Below are 17,857 nucleotides of genomic sequence, written 5' to 3' on the forward strand. Positions count from 1 at the left end.
AACTCATTTCTTGCTTTGGTTAGATTTTAACAGTATAAATGCTTTCTTTCTAAAAATTGAGAGAAAACCAAAATGATGCCCCACTGCAAGAAAATACTAGAGGAGCATTCCTTACACATACTTTCATTTATATTTTGCCTAAGATGCCGCGTGAAATCTCTTACCAGTTGCTCACCAGTGATTCCGACTTCTAAAACTCCTATGTTGTTTTAGTTACTGTCTGGCTGATTCCAACTCACGGTGACGCCATGTGTTTCAGAGTAGAACTGTGTGCCACAGGGTTTTCATGGCTGTGACCTTTCAGAAGCTGATATCCAGACAGAGGGGCCTCGGGATGGGTTCCAACAGCCAACCTTGTGGCCATTACTATGCGCCAAAAATTCCTTCGTAAAAAAAATAAATAAATAAAATAAAAATAAAATTTTTTTATTTTTTTAATGTGTAGTGTAATACAGAGGTTCATCATTGGAAAATTACTCTTTTTAAAATTCTGCCAACATTCGGTCAAAGATCTTAAGACAACTCCTACTAACGGACTTGACCGCATATAAGAGACGTACTTTAAAGTTTCTCAATAGAATCTTGAAGGAGGAAGGTCTCGAAGTTGGACAAGGCATGCGTAACACACACTGCATGTTCCAGCATACCTTGCGACTACCGGAGACCACGACTCCCAGAACGCATTGCCCCTTGCAGGCTGATTTCCCTTTTAGCTGGGGCTTGTAGTTCTCCTGGGTCGTGTTAATCTTTACGGTGAGGGCGGTGGTTGCTTATTCAGTCCGAGGTGTTAGACATAGTCTTCCAGCTTTGTAAAAGCTGAAATACCTAGTCCCCTGGTCCGGCTCTATTCGTTGTTTCATTTATCGGCTTCTGCTTTACAACAGGTAAGTTACAGAGGGGCTACAATTCTCCGCAGCAGACCCTACCTTTTTCGTCCGAGAGCGACCTCATTCTGGTGAATCCATTTGTCCCTAAGCTCTCGCCGTAGCAGCCGCCGCCCATCCTTCTTTGTGTGGATCGGGAAGCCACCGAGCTGGTAGCGGCGACAGTTGGCGTTAGGGGCGAAGGCGAACGACGTTACCGGGAAGTTGCAAGCGGACGAACTCTTCCCCATCCCGCCACCTGACAGGTGGGTTGGCTGTTCTTCCCTGAAGACCTCCTGCCTGCTGTGTCCCACGTCGGGACTGAAAGGGCGGGTTGGCCGTTCCTGCTGACAGCGCTGCTTGGCCGGGTTTCGAAGAAGAGAGGCAGGGAGAGCCGGGTGCGGTGACTCAGGGCGGCCGGGGGAGGGGAGCCCACTCCCTTTCTTGCCTGACCCTCAAGAGACGGCCTGGGGAGCCTCGAGGCTTATTTGGCGCCACTGGCACCCTCCCCTAGGTGCCCTAGCCTGGACCGCGCCTTCTTGTCCTGGACCCCAGGGGAGAAAGTGCAGCTCCTCTTCGTCTTGCTCTGTTTTACAAATAAAGTCATTATAATCAGCGTTGGCAGCGTTTTTCTTCACCTTGTTTGTGTTGGAAAGCCCTGTAACGCGGAGATTGTTGCACAAAACTCCAGAGACTTTTTCCTGGAGTTTTAAGAAAGTGGACATGTCAATCATGGAGGCTTCTGTGTCTCGGATGATGATAAGGCCAGTCGGCTATACTTCAGCAGGTTAAATTTTGTTCTTGGGTTTTGACAAAAAAATACTTTAAAATCAGTTGGTATTGGTATATCTGTTTTGCAGTGGACACTGAAACAAAAAATGTTCTTAAGCCAGCATATGGATTTAGATACGGAAGTTTCTCTTTGAGAGCCGTTAATGTAAAGCTGCTTGCTTTAGGGATGTAGAAAAGGCAGAGTATAAACACGTTCTCTTGTTTTCTTTTTTGGTTTGTTCTACCAGATAAATCTTGGTAGATATTATGCATATATGTAAAGAGCCTGCATGTCAGCTTTTCACATTTTTTGTTTATTTGAAAATTATCAACTTGTACATCAGTCTGTATGGAGTATTGCAACTGAAATTTCTTGTAAGCATTTATTAGTACATGGATTTTTCCCTCTTGACTAACTTAATTTTATTCACATTTTGTAATTGTGATTGTTAAGAGATTCCCCTCTAGCTACAATTTTCCAGAAGTTATTTTCCTATTTTTCTTGGTAAAAGGGATTAATACTTCAGTTTTATGGAGCAGACGTTAAGAGAGTTTAATTATTCTGTAATAAATCAGTAATGTGGAGAAGGTAACAGTTTCCAGGCTTCTTACTTATGCTCAGCCCCTGGACTATTTTTAATTGATTGTGTCTTCTTAAAACTGAGGATGAAGTAGTGTTTATGTTAATTGTTTTTTGAAGGTCTGTTTGTGATTGTCTTTCTTAACCATTCATTGTTCACTTAGTTATTTTCACTGACTTAGGGCGCTGGGTGCTATGAAGGCAACCAGAATAACTAAAACATGGTTCCTGCTTTCAACTAGATTACTGCCGTGTAGGACATTTCATGTGTGTTCACAAATAGTTTGTACTACAAGTGCCATAAAAGGTGTAGGTGTGATGTCATTGCGGAAAAAGAAAAAGTCATTTGATTTCAGTTATTAATAGTGCATTTTGTGTTTTGCTTGTCCTTAATATTATTACTTACTTGTCAGTTTACAGGAATTTTTTGTTCGACTTCGTTGTTCTTTTCAAAATTTTTAGGAATGAGCACAAAACTCTGGCAATAGCTTTGATCTGTGTCATATAGCTTAAGTTCTTAATGTCAACCCAAGTCTTCTGTTTTAAAGAGCTAGTTTTGACCTTTACCTCCAGTGTCCTCATATACTGTCATAAAAAAAAACGTGGAGGCATTGTATTAAATTTGGGCATATGAACACTAAAGAGCTTAATATGTGGTAGGCTGTGCTCAGTTCTGGGTATTGTTTATTTCTTATATACATTTGTTTATAATTTTTTTCAAGTTCATTATTTTAAAAACAGTTCATATGCTCTCTTTAAATAGGCCTCTTAAGCTTAAATGTCCCTTGAGACAGTTTTGTTTTTGAAGCATTACTTTTTGTGTGTGCTGCTTTTACCATTGTAAAGATTATTGTAAATGATTGTGTGTTTCTTAAGGTTCCAAAAATGTCTGACAAAAGTGAATTAAAAGCTGAGTTGGAGCGTAAGAAGCAGCGTTTGGCCCAAATCAGAGAGGAAAAGAAGAGAAAAGAAGAAGAAAGGAAAAAAAAGGAAGTATGTTTGATTAAAAAAAAAAAAAAGAATAGTTGGGTTTTATTTCAAGTACTTATACCTTTATGCGATGATTTCAGAATAATAAAAAATCCAGCAGTTATGACTGTAAATATAGCACTGTAGTTGTATCTTGAAAAAAACCAGATGTGTGGAAATTATAAAACTGCTAAATTAGAAGGTATTTTTTTTAACTGAATAAAATGATCTTATATAGGTAGATGTGTGTCTAGGATTTCATTTATAAAAATTCAATTTACATATTTAGTCTCCTAGGAATATACTTATTGTATAAGTATGGGGCATCTGCATTGTAATAGCTCTTAAGACATGGTATATAAATCATAACTTAGTTTGGACTTTGAACTTTTGTCTCAATATTTTACTAGTCTAAACGGCTAGTAATTTGTCAGAATAGATAATGGCAATTAGAAATATATATAATAAACCAAACTAAACCTGTTACCATCAAGCCATTTGCAACTCATAGCAACCCTATGGGACAGAGTAGAACTGCCCCTTAGGTTTTCCATTGAGCAGCTGGTGAATTTGAACTGCCGATATTTTGGTTCACAGCCATAGCTCTTAACCACTGCACCACCAGGGCTCAAACATATAATCCAAAACCAAACCCATTGCCATCAAGTTGATTCCCACTCAAAGCGACCCAAGAGGACAGAGTAGAACTGCCCCATGGTTTTTTCAAGGAGCACCTGGTAGATTCGATTTGCTGACCTTTTGGTTAGCAGCCGAAGTTCTTAACCACTACGCCACCAGGGTTTCCCCAATATATGATAGGTGATTTAATTGATTAGGGGGTTTGTTCTTGTCTCTGTTATCATGAATTAGTCACCGAAATATTTTTAACTAAGTAGTAGGTTTGATAGTACTATGAAGGTGGACCAGGTATGCCTATCTTCTAATTTTTAGCATCACCATTTCTTCATATACAGCAAGTATTTGTTGAGCCTGAGCTGAGGTTGGAGATATTTTACTTGCTTCTGTGTTGAAGTGAACATTTATTTCTATGGAGACTTTTTAGATAGATTTGTATACTTTTATCACAAATATGTTTAAATGGCCATTGTAAAATAGTTTGTGCTAAGATAGTATGTCCTAACTGACTTTAGTACTGAGCTTTTGTATGTGATAGCCTGAACAACAGCCAACAATTCTAGAAATCTGTTAGAGAAGAGAAAAATAAGTAGCAGAAAAATCAAATGTATGATATATGTGCAACATTGCTATGATACCATAAAGCCCTAAAATTGAAGAATTTTCTTGTTTCTTCTGAACTCTTTGTGTTATATTATTATAAGAGGGTTGGAGCTTTAAACTAGCTATGTAATTAAAAGCTAACTGATTAAAGTATGATTCAGACTGGCATAGCGATTCCAAAACAGCGTCTATAGCCTTAAACCGTTCAATGCTGAGAACAAATTTGATTTTTATTTTTTAAAGATGGTCTCGGTATAAATAGCCTCTAAGGGATATCTGTTACGTGATTACATAATTTAAAGTGTATAAAAACATTTTTAGAGATAATTTAATAATATTGAACAGTGAGTCTATTAGCATACTGTTACATACAAGTCAACTTGATAATGTAGCCTGTTTGGCTATTCTGATGAATGTTTTTCTGATGACTTCTTTTAAATTAAAATGGTGTCATAAAATATTATGATTTACAAGTTTATCCCAGACAATTGTGTGAGTAATAATTGTCTAGTGGAAATAAGCATTTGAGGTGTGTGTGTATATAAAACTTGTCCTTTGAAGCCTAAATTTTATTTGAGATGTTTTGGATGATCTGAGAGCATTGAGATTTTTCTAGTTTAACTGGAAAATTTTGCTAAAACTGTAAATGACTGGGATAAAAATTTTGATAAAATGTTTTGTGCTATGCAAAAGCAAATTTTAATTTTATTCAACCTAACCATGCGTTTTTATTACCATAAAAATAAGACCTGTAGTTTAAAAAATAAAAACCTTTCTCCAGATGAATTTTTGACAAACATCCTCTACATTAAAGTCACATAAATGCAGTTACATCTTCAAACTGAAGTTTAAGGTTCCCATACTGTTTCAGCAAATCAAAGTTTCCGTTTAAAATTTATTACCGCTTAGGTAATTCCACCTAATTTTTTCATATGTTGTGATATTTCTATCTCAGTTTTTTTGCCATTTAGAGGAGATTTCCACAATTCTTGAACAACAAATAGCAATTCCGTACCATAAATAATTAGAACTTGACTATACTTTTTCAATTTATCTTTCAGGAAAAGCTTTGTGGAAACTCCTTGATTACATATAAAAATGGTGAATTTAGTACATATCATTTAGAAATTATTTACTGGAACTCTTGAGAATGATTTTCATTGCACAACTGTAGATCACTAGTACCCAAACTAAGGTCACCCTATAGAAGTATACAATGTTAGTACGTTGTTTAAAATAAGTTTTATTGAAGAGAGTGTAAGCATATTATTTAAAGTAATTTTTTGTAAATAAAATGTTTCATATCATATGTAAATTTAAGTTTTTAACTTAAAAATTTTAGACTGATCAGAAGAAGGAAGCAGTTGCTCCTGTGCAAGAAGAATCAGATCTTGAAAAAAAAAGAAGAGAAGCTGAAGCATTGCTTCAAAGCATGGGGCTAACTCCAGAATCCCCCATTGGTGAGGATAACAATATATCCACTTATAAGAGGAGAACTTAGATTTTACTCAGTTCATCAGTAGCTGAGATGAGTGAGCTGACTTGATATATTTTGCATCGTTATTTGTGTCTCTTAAACTCATTAATCTTATAATTTATTTGGAATTTTTTTTTTCCAGATGTGCTAATACATCATTATTTGACTTGTTGAAAAGAGCTGCAGGATTAAATTTGTTAACATATACCAAACCACTATCTGACTTTTCTTGTTAAGTCAGTAAATTATTTCAGCAAACATTTGTTGAGTAAGTTCTGTGTGCCATACTCTGTTAAGTTCAAAGATGACTATGATTCCTGAATTTAACTCTCTTCCTTTCTGTAGGTTAGAAAGAGGTAAAATTGGTAGAAGTTCTTAAAGTATATTAGTAATCAAAGGTATAGGAATGAAAAGTGAAGCTTATAGCTTTCTGCTATGGCAGTGTATTTTGGCAGTGATTTTACTTAATCTTGTTCTATTTCTGGGTTATTTCTTGTGGTAGCTACTAAACCATAAAGCTAGAATACAGGTAGCGGTACTGAGGACAATGTAGTTGGCTATCAGAAAGCATTAGGTGTTTAATTAAAATAATTCTGTGCTGGGTGCCGTTAGGTAATAGTTTGACATGGCCTTTCCCTTAAGGGGCCTAAAATTTCAGGTCTAGTTTGTGAGCTAATTTCATCTAGTCCATTGGACAAATACCAGAGTTGGTAACTGCTGATACCTGTTTTGAAACTACAATATCACTGTCCTTAGAGCTGGTATTTTTTAGAGCTGATATTTCCAAAAGGTTCAACATGAAAAAGCTGTTCCTCTCATGGTCAGCTTCATCGTTATTTCTTTCAGCTTGTTTTCATTTTCTTTATTGGTAGAATTTGAAAACTTAAATACATTAATTTTTATATCTTTAGTTAATCTTGTGTTGCATATTGTAATTTAAAAAGTAAATAAACCAGAACACTTTTTTCTCATTAAAAAAAAAAAAATACCCTAGTAACAACTAAACCAGGTTCCCTGTTGTATATAGCCTTTGCGTGATTAGTTTTTCTGGGCCTTTGGCTTTTTTCTATTGTAGGATTTTTTTTTTTTTTTTTTTTAGGACTTCGGTTTCGCTGAATTCACTTGCCCTTATTAGCCATTCACTTACTAACCATTCAGGTTTTCTCTTCCGTGAATTGCATATTCGTGTTCTCTGCCCATTTACTATTGGGATTCTTTATCTTTATCTTTTTGATTTGTCTGAGTTCCATTTATATGTTAGGGAGAACTTCTTTGTTTTAGTCTTCAAAATACTTCTCTTAGTCTGCTACCTGTTAACCTCTGTCTGCCATATTCTTTTTTTTTTTTTTTTTTAATATTGAAGAATTCTTTTTCTTTGCCTGTCATATTCTTTGAACAGAACGAAGATTTTGATGTGGTCAGATCTACTAATTATAACCCTTTTCTTGTGCTTTTTGGTCTTAAGTTTTTTTAAAAAAAAAAAAAAGAAATCTGTTTCTACCTTGAAAACAAATATATCCTCCTAAATTTTATTCTATTTTATAGTTTTACCCTTCACATTTAGGTGTTTAGGGTATATTTTTTTAATATAGTGTGAGGTAGGGATCCAGCTTTATTTGGCCAAACCCAGCTGGTCTGTAGACCACCTCCTGGATTTGACTGATGATGGGTTCTTCACGTTTAGCTTGTGTCTTTATCCCTTGCATTTCTTCTTCACTGAAAATTAGCTTTAACTTGAATAGCTTCAGATTGAACATCTTTGGCAAGAATATCTCATAGTTGATACTGTGTATCACATCAGTAGGCATATTGTTTGGTTGTCAAGCTGTTAGTGATGCTGGGTTATGATTATAAAAGATCTCTCCATCGTAGTCACGTTTTTTTTTATCCTTGTGTCTAACAAGTAATTCTTTGGCACCATGTGACTATCCATTTCTTCACTAAGTATCATCTAAGAGTTTACTATACATTGATGATTCTTATCTAAACAGTTTGTCAAATTAGGAATAGCAAAATTGTTTTTATAATTCCATCATTCTTTCTACATTTATTGTTGAAATTCCCTTGTACAGAGAAGCTTTCCCTCAATAACTGAGGCTATTCGGTTACTCTAAATGCATTTCCTATTAGAAAAGCAGGAAAAATGCTTAATGTTTTTTACTTTAATTACAAATATCACCTCCAGTGGTGGCATAAGTGAAATTTGCATGTAATTTTCTTGTACTGTCTATGTTCAGTTTGGCCATCATGGTTATGGTCTTAAAATAAATTGGAGAGCTCTCCCTTTTCCTATTTTTTTAGGACAACCTGTAAAAGATAGGTGTTGCCTCATCCTTAAAAATTTGGTAGAATTCAACTGTAAAACTGCCTAGGGTTAGGACTTTTTTCCCTAGGGAGTATCAGAGAGGAGGAAATGGTCACCATTTTAATTTTTTAAAGATTTCAGTCTATTCAATTTTGCTGTTTCTTCTTGTATCACTTTTTAAAACAACAGCAGCAAAATAAACATTCTCTCTCACAGTTTTTGCAGGTCAAGACTTTGGGAGCAGATTACCTGAGTGGTTCTGGCTCAGGGTCTGCCATGGGATTGAATTTAAAATGTCAGCGCTGTAGCCATTTACAGGCTTGACTGGCTAAAGGATTTGCATTCAAGGAGGCTCACGCACGCTGGTGCCAAGTTGGTGTTAGTTAGTGGGAGGGCTGAGTTCCTATTTAAGTGGGCCACTCTACAGATCTAGTTCAGAATCCTTGCAGCATATCAGCTGGGATCTTCAAGAGTGAACAATCCAAGAAAGAGCCAGAAGGAAGCTATACTTTTTAAGCATCGCTTTGCCATATTCCATCCATTGGAAGGGAGTCACTAACTCCAGCCTGTATTCACAAAAAATTCTCAAACTTTTTTAAAACCACCAAAATATTTTGCAGCAAACTTACAGTTCTCTTCATATTTTGAGATGAGTACATTTTTTAATATATTTTTTTTTTATATGATGACTTACACTGATAGGTTTTCCCATGTAAAAAGCAAGCTTACATTCTGGGATAATCCCAGCTTGGTTATGAGATACTATATTTCTTATACGGTGCTGGATTCGTTTGCTATTATTTAGGAATTTTTCATCTATGCTCATAATAGATGTAGAGCTGTAATTTTTTTTATTTTACTGTATCTTGTCTGGTTTTGTAAAATGAGTTGTAGAGTTCTCTGCCTTCTGTTCTTTGGAAAGGTATAATTTTGGAGGTATTTATTTCTTGAACATTTGTTAGAATTTTCATTTAAAATCATTTGGGCTCTGGTATCATTTTTGGCATTTTATTTCTTCTAGAAATATATCCATCTCAACTCTTTTCAATTTATTGGCATATACAAGAAAACTCAACCCATTGCCATTGAGTTGATTCCAACTCCTGGCGACCCTATAGGACACAGTAGAACTGCCCCATACCGTTTCCAAAGAGCCGCTGGTGGATTCGAACTGCTGACCTTTTGGTTAGCAGCCAAACACTTAACCACTGTGCCACCAGGGCTCTAAAGGAAGTATAATTGGTCCTTTGCCTATTCTCTTATCTGTCTGCATTTCTTTAATTTTTATCAGAATAAAATATGTACTTCCTATACCTGAGAGTGTGTTGTTCAGACATATGAAGAATTGTGGATTAAAAAACTACAGTAAAACAAAACCAAAATGATATTGAAATTTAGTTAAAACATTTCCTCAAAACTATGATTTACTGGTAAATGCTACTTGTGATATTTACGAAAGTGCTTTTTTGGTGCCCCATGATGTGTAGGATTTTGATGTACATAGATGGAAAAGGAAAGAACTTTTGAGGCAGAAGAAAAGTGAACAAACATGTGATAGTTGAAAAGATTAAGGTGTGCTCAAAGTAATAGCAAGTGATCCACTTTGACTGGAGCACACAAGGTGTAGCCGACAGAATGAGAGGAGAGAGGAGAGGCCGGATCTTGGAATAACTACTAGGAGCTCACTTAAAGGTTTTTCACCCAAGAAAGTGATATGATCAGAGCTGTTCTTATCAGTCATAACCTTTTTTTCTATGAGCTTTAAAATTTTTTTTTTCTCTTGACCATAATCTGATTATAAAACTAATATAGAATAAATATGTAATCTAGATTCAAGTAAATTGAAATATGCCATAAATTTGACTCTCCTTTGAGCCATTTAGAACAGTCCGATGTGTCTGCTTTCTGAAACTCAGGTCTCTAATATTTAGTTATTCTAAATGTCTTTAGTTTATCCATTCATTGATTTAACAAATATTCATTGAACACCTTGTATAAGCCAAGCTTGGGGTTGGATTACTGAATAATGCAAGGGTCTTGCTCTTTTGGTACCTACATTCTAGTAGGGAAGATAGATATTTGTGATAACATGATAGAGTGACTACTAGGGACAACATTAGTCAGGGTGTTTCTGGAAGACTTCTTTGAGAAGGAGGCTTGTGAAGTGAGACCAGAATGGCCAGAAGGAGCTAGCAGTGCAGAGTTGAGGGAAAGAGCATTTCAGGTAGAGGGAACGGTGAATACAAAGTCCCTGAGAAGTAAATCTTGGCGTTTTAGTTAGGCCAGTTTGGCTATATCATAACAAGCAAGGGAGAGGAGAAGAGCAGAAATGTGAGATGTAGGCAGAGGCCAGGTTATGTAGGTCATTGTATGTAAGGAACCCTGGTAGCACAGTGGTTAAGTGCTCGGCTACTAACCAAAAGGTCAGGAGTTCGAACCCACCAGCCACTCCACGGGAGAAAGATGTGGCACTCTGCTTCTGTAAAGATTTACAGCCTTGGAAACTCTGTGGGGCAGTTTTGCTCTGTCCTGTGGGTCACGATGAGTCGAAATCAACTCAATGGCAGTGGGTTGGGTTTTTTTGGTTTGGTTTGTATGTGATGGAGGGAGTTTTAATAGGAGCATTTTAAGCAGGAGAGTGTCTTAGATAGGTCATTAAACCAATTTTCCATAGAAACTAAAGACTGACATTGTTTAATCAAAGGAAGCAGCATCTCCTATTTATAACTGTAACCAGCTTTCAATTATCACAGTTTTATAGTCTATCTTAGGTATCTCTGATTTTTGAGAGTTGCCTCTGGGAAGAGTTGAATTAAGGTAAAAATATCTCCGATAAACCATTCCTATTCCTAGCCAATGACAAACTGGTATTATTTTAATGTAGTAGAACTAGGAAATAAAAGTGTTTTTATCTAAAATAAATATTGTAGTGTCAGTATTGTGTTTCTGTATTTATGTAGCATGTTTAGACTCTAAGCTTTAGAGAGACATACAGAGATATTCCCTTTTCTTTATACAAGTTTTTGTTGTTTTGTCTGTAAGTGTAGATGTGAGAGAGAAAGGGAGAAAGAAGGAAGAGATTTCTAAACTTCAAAGTATTAGTTTAATCATATTTCTAAATTAAACTGTGCAGAGATAATTTAAGAAATTAAGTAGCTACTTTTTAAAAATAAAAATGTCTTTAGTAATTTTTGATTGGCTAATTAAAGATTTTAAAGAACATTTTATAAGTGTTTAAATTTTTTTATAAATCTGGATTAATAACTAAAGAGAGAGGGAAAGCGTATTTTATCTTATCATCCTAAAAATAGAATAGATTATCAATAATGAAATAGACTTTTACAGAATACATTGTTTGACATTATTTGCAGCAAAGGTTTTTTGGTCAAATATCAATTTATACATTGTCAACTATTTTACTTGAGAGTTTTTAGTTGTCAGTAATTAAAGAGTAGAGGGTTCAATTCTGGTGAGGCTAGAAATAGGGGGCAATAAAAAAGTATGCTTTGAAAAAGAAGCCAGATGTCCTTGCTTTAATTTATTTTAATTCATGATATTTAATTGAAAATATAAATTGTTTAAAGGCATGTGAGATTTATTATATGTTTATCAATGCCGCCTGATCTGAGTTAACGTTGAGTTAAGAATCTCTTCAAATAGCTAGGGAAATGAACAGTGCCTTCTTCGGTGAGGTTTACATTGTGCTTAAGATTTTAGCGTGTAAGTTTCCAAGTCAGATCTAGACACCTTTTCTTTCTTTGAGGTTCTTATTTCTAAACCACTTTCCATCTATTATTGGCAGATTTACCATTATAATGGAACCTGTGAAGGGTTAAAGGCTTTATGAAGATCTCACTACCTTTAGAGAATTAGGCTAAGTGCATTTCATAATCCTTAAAATGTATGCCTAAAGATCCAGTACTCATGCTGGGCATTTATCTAAAATTAGGACTGAAGTATGTATTATTCAGATTGAAGATAGTGGCTGTCAAACTTTTTTGACAGTAGCCAACAGTAAAATAATACATGATGATTCAGGATGGATGCTTCCCCCCCCCCCCGCCCACTATGGAATATATTGTTTGGGTATTTTTTAAATATTTTTATATTATAGAAGTATGAAAATACTGCTAGAATACTCAACAGGATTCTTTTAATCCATCTTTTTTTTTTCTTTTTTATAAAATGGACTTTTCTTCCTTTTTTTTTAATTCTTCGTAAGATAATATGTTTAATAAAAAAAGATACCGCTGATAAGATTCTCTTAATTTATCTTTGCTAGTAGCATTGGTGGCGGAGTAGTTAAGAGTTTAGCTGCTAACCAAAAGGTCAGCAGTTTGAGTCCACCAGGTGCTCCTTGAAAACCTTATGGGACAGTTCTACTCTGTCCTGTCGGGTCACTATGAGTTGGAATCTACTCAACAGCAGTGTGTTTGGTTTTGGTTTTTAGTAGCATCTTATTTATTTGGTCATTTGGCTGCTTTTTGTCAGAGCTTCCTGAGTTCAAGGATAATATATTACTTCCGTTTGTATCCCTAGTGTCCAGCACAGGCTACACACTTAAATGTTTGTTCAGTTATTATTAGGCCATACATCTTTTTACCTGGTAAAGCCAAATAAAAGCTGTCTTGCTTTAATAAAACAACAACAAAATCTTCTTGTTTAAACTTTAGAAAAATGCATGGCTGAAACTGAAATTTGAATGTTTCATTAAAGGTATGGCTGAATTTTTTTGTTTACTAAGTTTAACTGGCCGATTTTAAGGAAGTTTATTTTAGGCACAACTTTCAAAAGAAGTTTCTAGTCAAAATGTGTATTTTTTTTTTCCTTTCCTAGCAATTTGCAACTTTTTAGATATTTTTAAATCTGTTTTTAGATAGAATGCATTCCGTATGGCCAAGTTAGAAAACCCTATGGGGCAGTTCTGTTCTGTCCTGTAGGTTCACTACGAGTTGGAATCAACTCAACGGTAGTGGGTTTGGTTTGGTGGGTAGCATAATATTAATGAGTTGTTCCATGAAAGGGAATATTGGTTCTTTATAGTACTTTAATACCATAAAATTATTTACATATAAGTTTAATTTCTGTTTTTTCAAATGTTTAAAGCCAGTTTTTTTTTTTTTTACTTATTCTGCTAGGCTAATTTTATGAATTGTTTTATGTACTTGTTCTGTCAGGTTATAAGTAGGGTAGATCATAATTATATTCCTTTTTTGTCAAAACAAGCAGATCACTACAAAATATATCTCTACTAATTCAGAAAACTTACACTTGTAATTTACATTAATATCTTAAAAATGAAATAAGGAAAATCATAAATTCTATTTGCTGTCAAACTCAGAAATTTGCAAATACTTGCTAAAATAACTTATTTTGAAAAATTGTGACCCATCAATAGGATAATATTTCTTTGACATCAGTTGCTAATTTGGAGCATTTATTTCAAGGGAATGAGATTTTGTCTCTGCCTATAAGAAATAAAAGTCTAATGGAAAAACATACCTATGTACATGTAAATTTAGGTAGTAGGAATGTAATAAATGTTAAATAACTTCTTCCAGCTATAGAGAAAGGTATATAAATACTTCATGGGAAAGAGCAAGGATGTGAATTTATGAATACCAGTATCTGATACAGCTAATCTAGTGTGGTTTCATGATGTTAGGTGCTAGAGAATTATTTTGAAGAAAAATCATGGTTTAGTGGAATGGTGATCTAATTGGGAGGGACTAATACATAAAGGCTTGAAGAAAGGAAAATAAGCATTTCAGGGGATGGCAAAGAAAATAGTTCCTCATCTATCTTATGCTCTGAATTACATTGAAAAAGAATGAAAGAAAGGAAACACTAAAGGAACATTAGTGGAGACCGTTTAAGCTTCATTATTAGGAGAAGAGTCTATATGAGAGGGACAAAATGTTTCAGAGAGTTAAAGTTTAAAGGAACATCTTTCAAAAGGCCAAAATAATAAGGTATGAAAAAGTTATTTAAACATTAATATTCCAGGCTAGGAGCACTTACATCCACAAGGGGGCATTATTGTACCATGGGCTGTGTTTGAGTACTTAAGTATCAAATTGAGCTGCTAGAAGAGAGATCACAACTTTGGGTTATTGCTGAAACTCATTCCTTCCATTTCATTGTGTTCTACCAGCACGTCCATTCCGAACATTAATTTTCCTTGACCGTCCACTTTTTCTAAGTCCTTCTTCCTGGCAGAAACCGCTGACATTCTTGCTAGAACCTTCTTCTACTTAAAAAATGATTGGGCTGTTCCCCATCCCTCGTCCCTGAAACGTCCGTGTAGGTTCTGAGTGGTTAATTAGACTCAATTCTACTTGTAAATCCCAGTACATTCTCAGGTTTAAAAATATTGTAGTTGTTTCTCCAAAAGGCAGCAATGTTCATTTTATATCCTTGGAAACCTAAGGTCTAAGCAGGCAGGAAAGACCGTTTTGGTTGACTTTTTGTCCTAGAGAATTAGTGAGCCACGATCCTTCAGTATTTCTTACATGATCTGTGAATGCCATTGTGTCGATTTGTTTTTCAGTTTACTTCACATTTCCCCCTTAGTTCTCGTAGAAAATAGGTATCTTCGCTCTAAACTTTTAAGAAGCTTAGGTTCATTAATATGTTCACATATGCTAATTTTAATTCCTTTATCTTGTACCATTTAAAGCCTGGTTTTGGGCAATTTTATATACAGAACTGTGGAATGATGGTGATTCTGATGAAATCACTATTCCTTCTAACCAAATCACATCTCAAATACTTGGCGAAAGCTAATTTTTAGTTAGCTTTGAAGGATTCTTTGGGGAAAATGTTAACGCAGGAAGCATCAAAAGAAGATAAAAGGAATACACAGAGTCATTGTACCACAAAGAATTGACATTCAGCCATTTCAGGAGGTAATACATGACCAAGAATCGATAATACTGAAGGGAGAGGTCCAAGCTGCGCTAAAGGCGTTGGTGAGAAACATTGCTCCAGGGATTGATGGAATACCAATTGAGATGTTTCAGCCAACAGATGCAGCGCTGGAAGTACTCACTCATCTATGCCAAGAAATTTGGAAGACAGCTACCTGGCCAGCTGACTGGAAGAGATTTGTATTTGTACCCATCCCAAAGAAAGGAGAGCCGACAGAATGTGGAAATTATAGAACAATATCATTAATAGCACACACAGGTGACATTTTGATGAAGATCATTCAAAAATGGTTACAACAGTACTTGACAGGGAACTGCCAGAAATTCAAGCTGGATTCAGAATAGGGTGTGGAACAAGGGATACCATTGCTAATATCAGATGGATCATGGATGGATCCTGGCTGAAAGCAGAGAATACCAGAAGGATATTTACCTGTGTTTTATTGACTATGCAAAGACATTTGACTATGTGGATTGTAACAAATTATGGATAACATTGGGAAGGAATAGGAATTCCAGAACACTTAATTGTGCTTATGAAGAACCTGTGCTTAGACCAAGAGGCAGTCGTTTGAACAGAACAAGGGGATACTGTGTGGCTTAAAGTCAGGAAAGGTATGTGTCAGGGTTGTATCTTTTCACTGTACTCATTCAGCCTGTATGGTGAACAGATAATCTGAGAAGCTGGACTATATGAAGAATGCAGCATCAAGATTGGAGGAAGACTCATTAACAACCTGTGGTAGGCAGATGACACAACCTTGCTTGCTGAAAGCAAGGAGGACTTGAAACACTGATGAACATCAAAGATCACAACCTTCAGTATGGATTGTACCTCAACATAATGAAAACAAAAATACTCACAATTGGACCAATAAGCAATATCAAGATAAATGGATAAAAGATTGAAGTTGTAAAGGATTTCATACTGCTTGGATCCACAATCAATGCCCATGGAAGCAGCATTCAGGAAATCAGATGTTGCATTGCATTGGGCAAATCTGCTGCAAAAGACCTCTTCAAAGTGTCAAAAAGCAAAGATGTCACTTTGAGGACAAAGGTGCACCTGACCCAAGCCATGGTGTTTTCAGTCAGCTCATATGTATGTGAAAGCTGGACAATGAATAAGGAAGACTGAAGAAGAATTGATGCCTTTGGATAATGGTGTTGATGAAGAATATTCAATATACCATGGACTTCTAGAAGAATGACCAAATCTGTCTTGGAAGAAGTACAACCAGAATGCTCCTTGAAGCAAGGATGGGAAGACTTTTGTCGTGTTATCAGGTGGGATCAGTCGCTGGAGAAGAACATCATGGTTTGTAAAATGGAGGATCAGTGAAAAAGAGGAAGACCCTTAACAAGATGGATTGACGTGGCAGTTGTAACAATGGACTCAAACACAGCAACGAATTTAAGGATGGTGCAGGACCAGGCAGTGTTTTGTTTTGTTGTACATAGGGTTGCTGTGAGTCAGAATGAAATTGACGGAACCTAACAACAACAATGGATTATGCTGTTTTCATAGCCAACTGATTGTATTCTTAAGCCATCCTTAAACATGAATTCCACAATTGAGTCTTCTCTGAGATTTGAGAGGCTATTAATTGGCCAGGTTTTTTACCTCCCTGAATGCATGTTTTCATTTTTTTTTCCAGAGGTCATTTATTGAAGTCTGGGACTATAGTGATACTGCCTTATTGTGCAATTACTGTATTCTTTGATTTTTCTAGACTAATTGGGTTAATGTGGTAGTCACCAAATAACAACTACCATTCCTTTTTTTTTAAGTTAACATTCCCCCTTTTTCAGTGACAGTAATTTTCTTTGTCCAGGTTTGTCCCTTCTGTGGTACACATTACTTATTATTGCAAGGTGAAGTTGGTGGGCCAGATGATAACTAAGTGTCCTTGATGAGTTCTCTCTATCAGCTAGCTTGAGAACTATGTTTTGGCAGAAAGAATAGAGTTCTGAGATGGAGACTTTTATCTAACTACAATCTATTTCTGAAATTTTTATTTCAGAGCTGGCTATTGTGTGCAGTGGAGTTGATTCTAACTCATAGTGGCCCTATACGCCAGAATAGAACTGACCTAGGATTTCCTAAGCTGTAATTTCTGCGGGATCAGATTGCCAGGTTTTTTCTCCCATGGAATAGCCGTTAGTTTTGAAGCACCAACCTTTTGGTTAGCAGCCGAGTGCTTAGCCATTGTGCCACGAGGGCTCTTTTCAGAACTGGCTAGGGTAGTGTATTTATGCATGCATTATTACTGTTGAGCCTGTTTCCTTAAGGAATTTGAGATGACATGTATTTAAAAAAAAATACAGCCTTAACCAAGTAATATACTATTGAACTTGTTGAGTACAGTCATTGGTACTTGAAGTCTCCAGAAAGAGGGAAAAAAAGATAATGAACTGGAAAAGAGTTGCATAGTTCATCACAAATAATTAGAGTCGTAGGAATATTCTGTTGTTTCCCTGCAATCTTTGTGGTATATATACTTAGAAAAGTTATTTTTCTAAACATGAAGTTAAAGAGGTAATTAAAAGAATACAAAATTTCTTCTTTGAAAATCTTTAGTATGAAAAGATGGTGCCTCATAATAAACACATAATCATGGTTACAGTACAGTAGGCAAACAAGTGTTAGATGTTACTGTTTTATTCCTCTATCAGTCAGAACTTAGACTAGGGGAAGCCTCACTGAGAGGTGGACAAAAAGCT

The 17,857-nt window shown here is 35.7% G+C and overlaps 1 protein-coding gene across 3 annotated transcripts in view; it reads left to right on the plus strand.

The window, feature by feature from the left end:
• The first annotated feature begins 723 nt into the window (after positions 1–723).
• DYNC1I2 (dynein cytoplasmic 1 intermediate chain 2) overlaps positions 724–17,857 on the plus strand; it is a 57,528-nt gene continuing 40,394 nt past the window's right edge. Inside the window, exons 1-4 of one of the 3 annotated variants that reach the window (XM_049887428.1) lie at positions 724–884; positions 977–1,129; positions 3,091–3,207; positions 5,765–5,882. In XM_049887428.1, coding sequence (XP_049743385.1) covers positions 3,100–3,207; positions 5,765–5,882 — 226 coding nt within the window. In that variant the 5' untranslated portion in view covers positions 724–884; positions 977–1,129; positions 3,091–3,099. The remainder of the gene's footprint in view (positions 885–976; positions 1,130–3,090; positions 3,208–5,764; positions 5,883–17,857) is intronic. The other 2 variants (XM_049887430.1, XM_049887429.1) reach the window with 2 other exon arrangements.

The sequence above is a fragment of the Elephas maximus genome, chromosome 6 (assembly GCF_024166365.1).
Source record: "Elephas maximus indicus isolate mEleMax1 chromosome 6, mEleMax1 primary haplotype, whole genome shotgun sequence".
NCBI lineage: Eukaryota > Metazoa > Chordata > Mammalia > Proboscidea > Elephantidae > Elephas > Elephas maximus.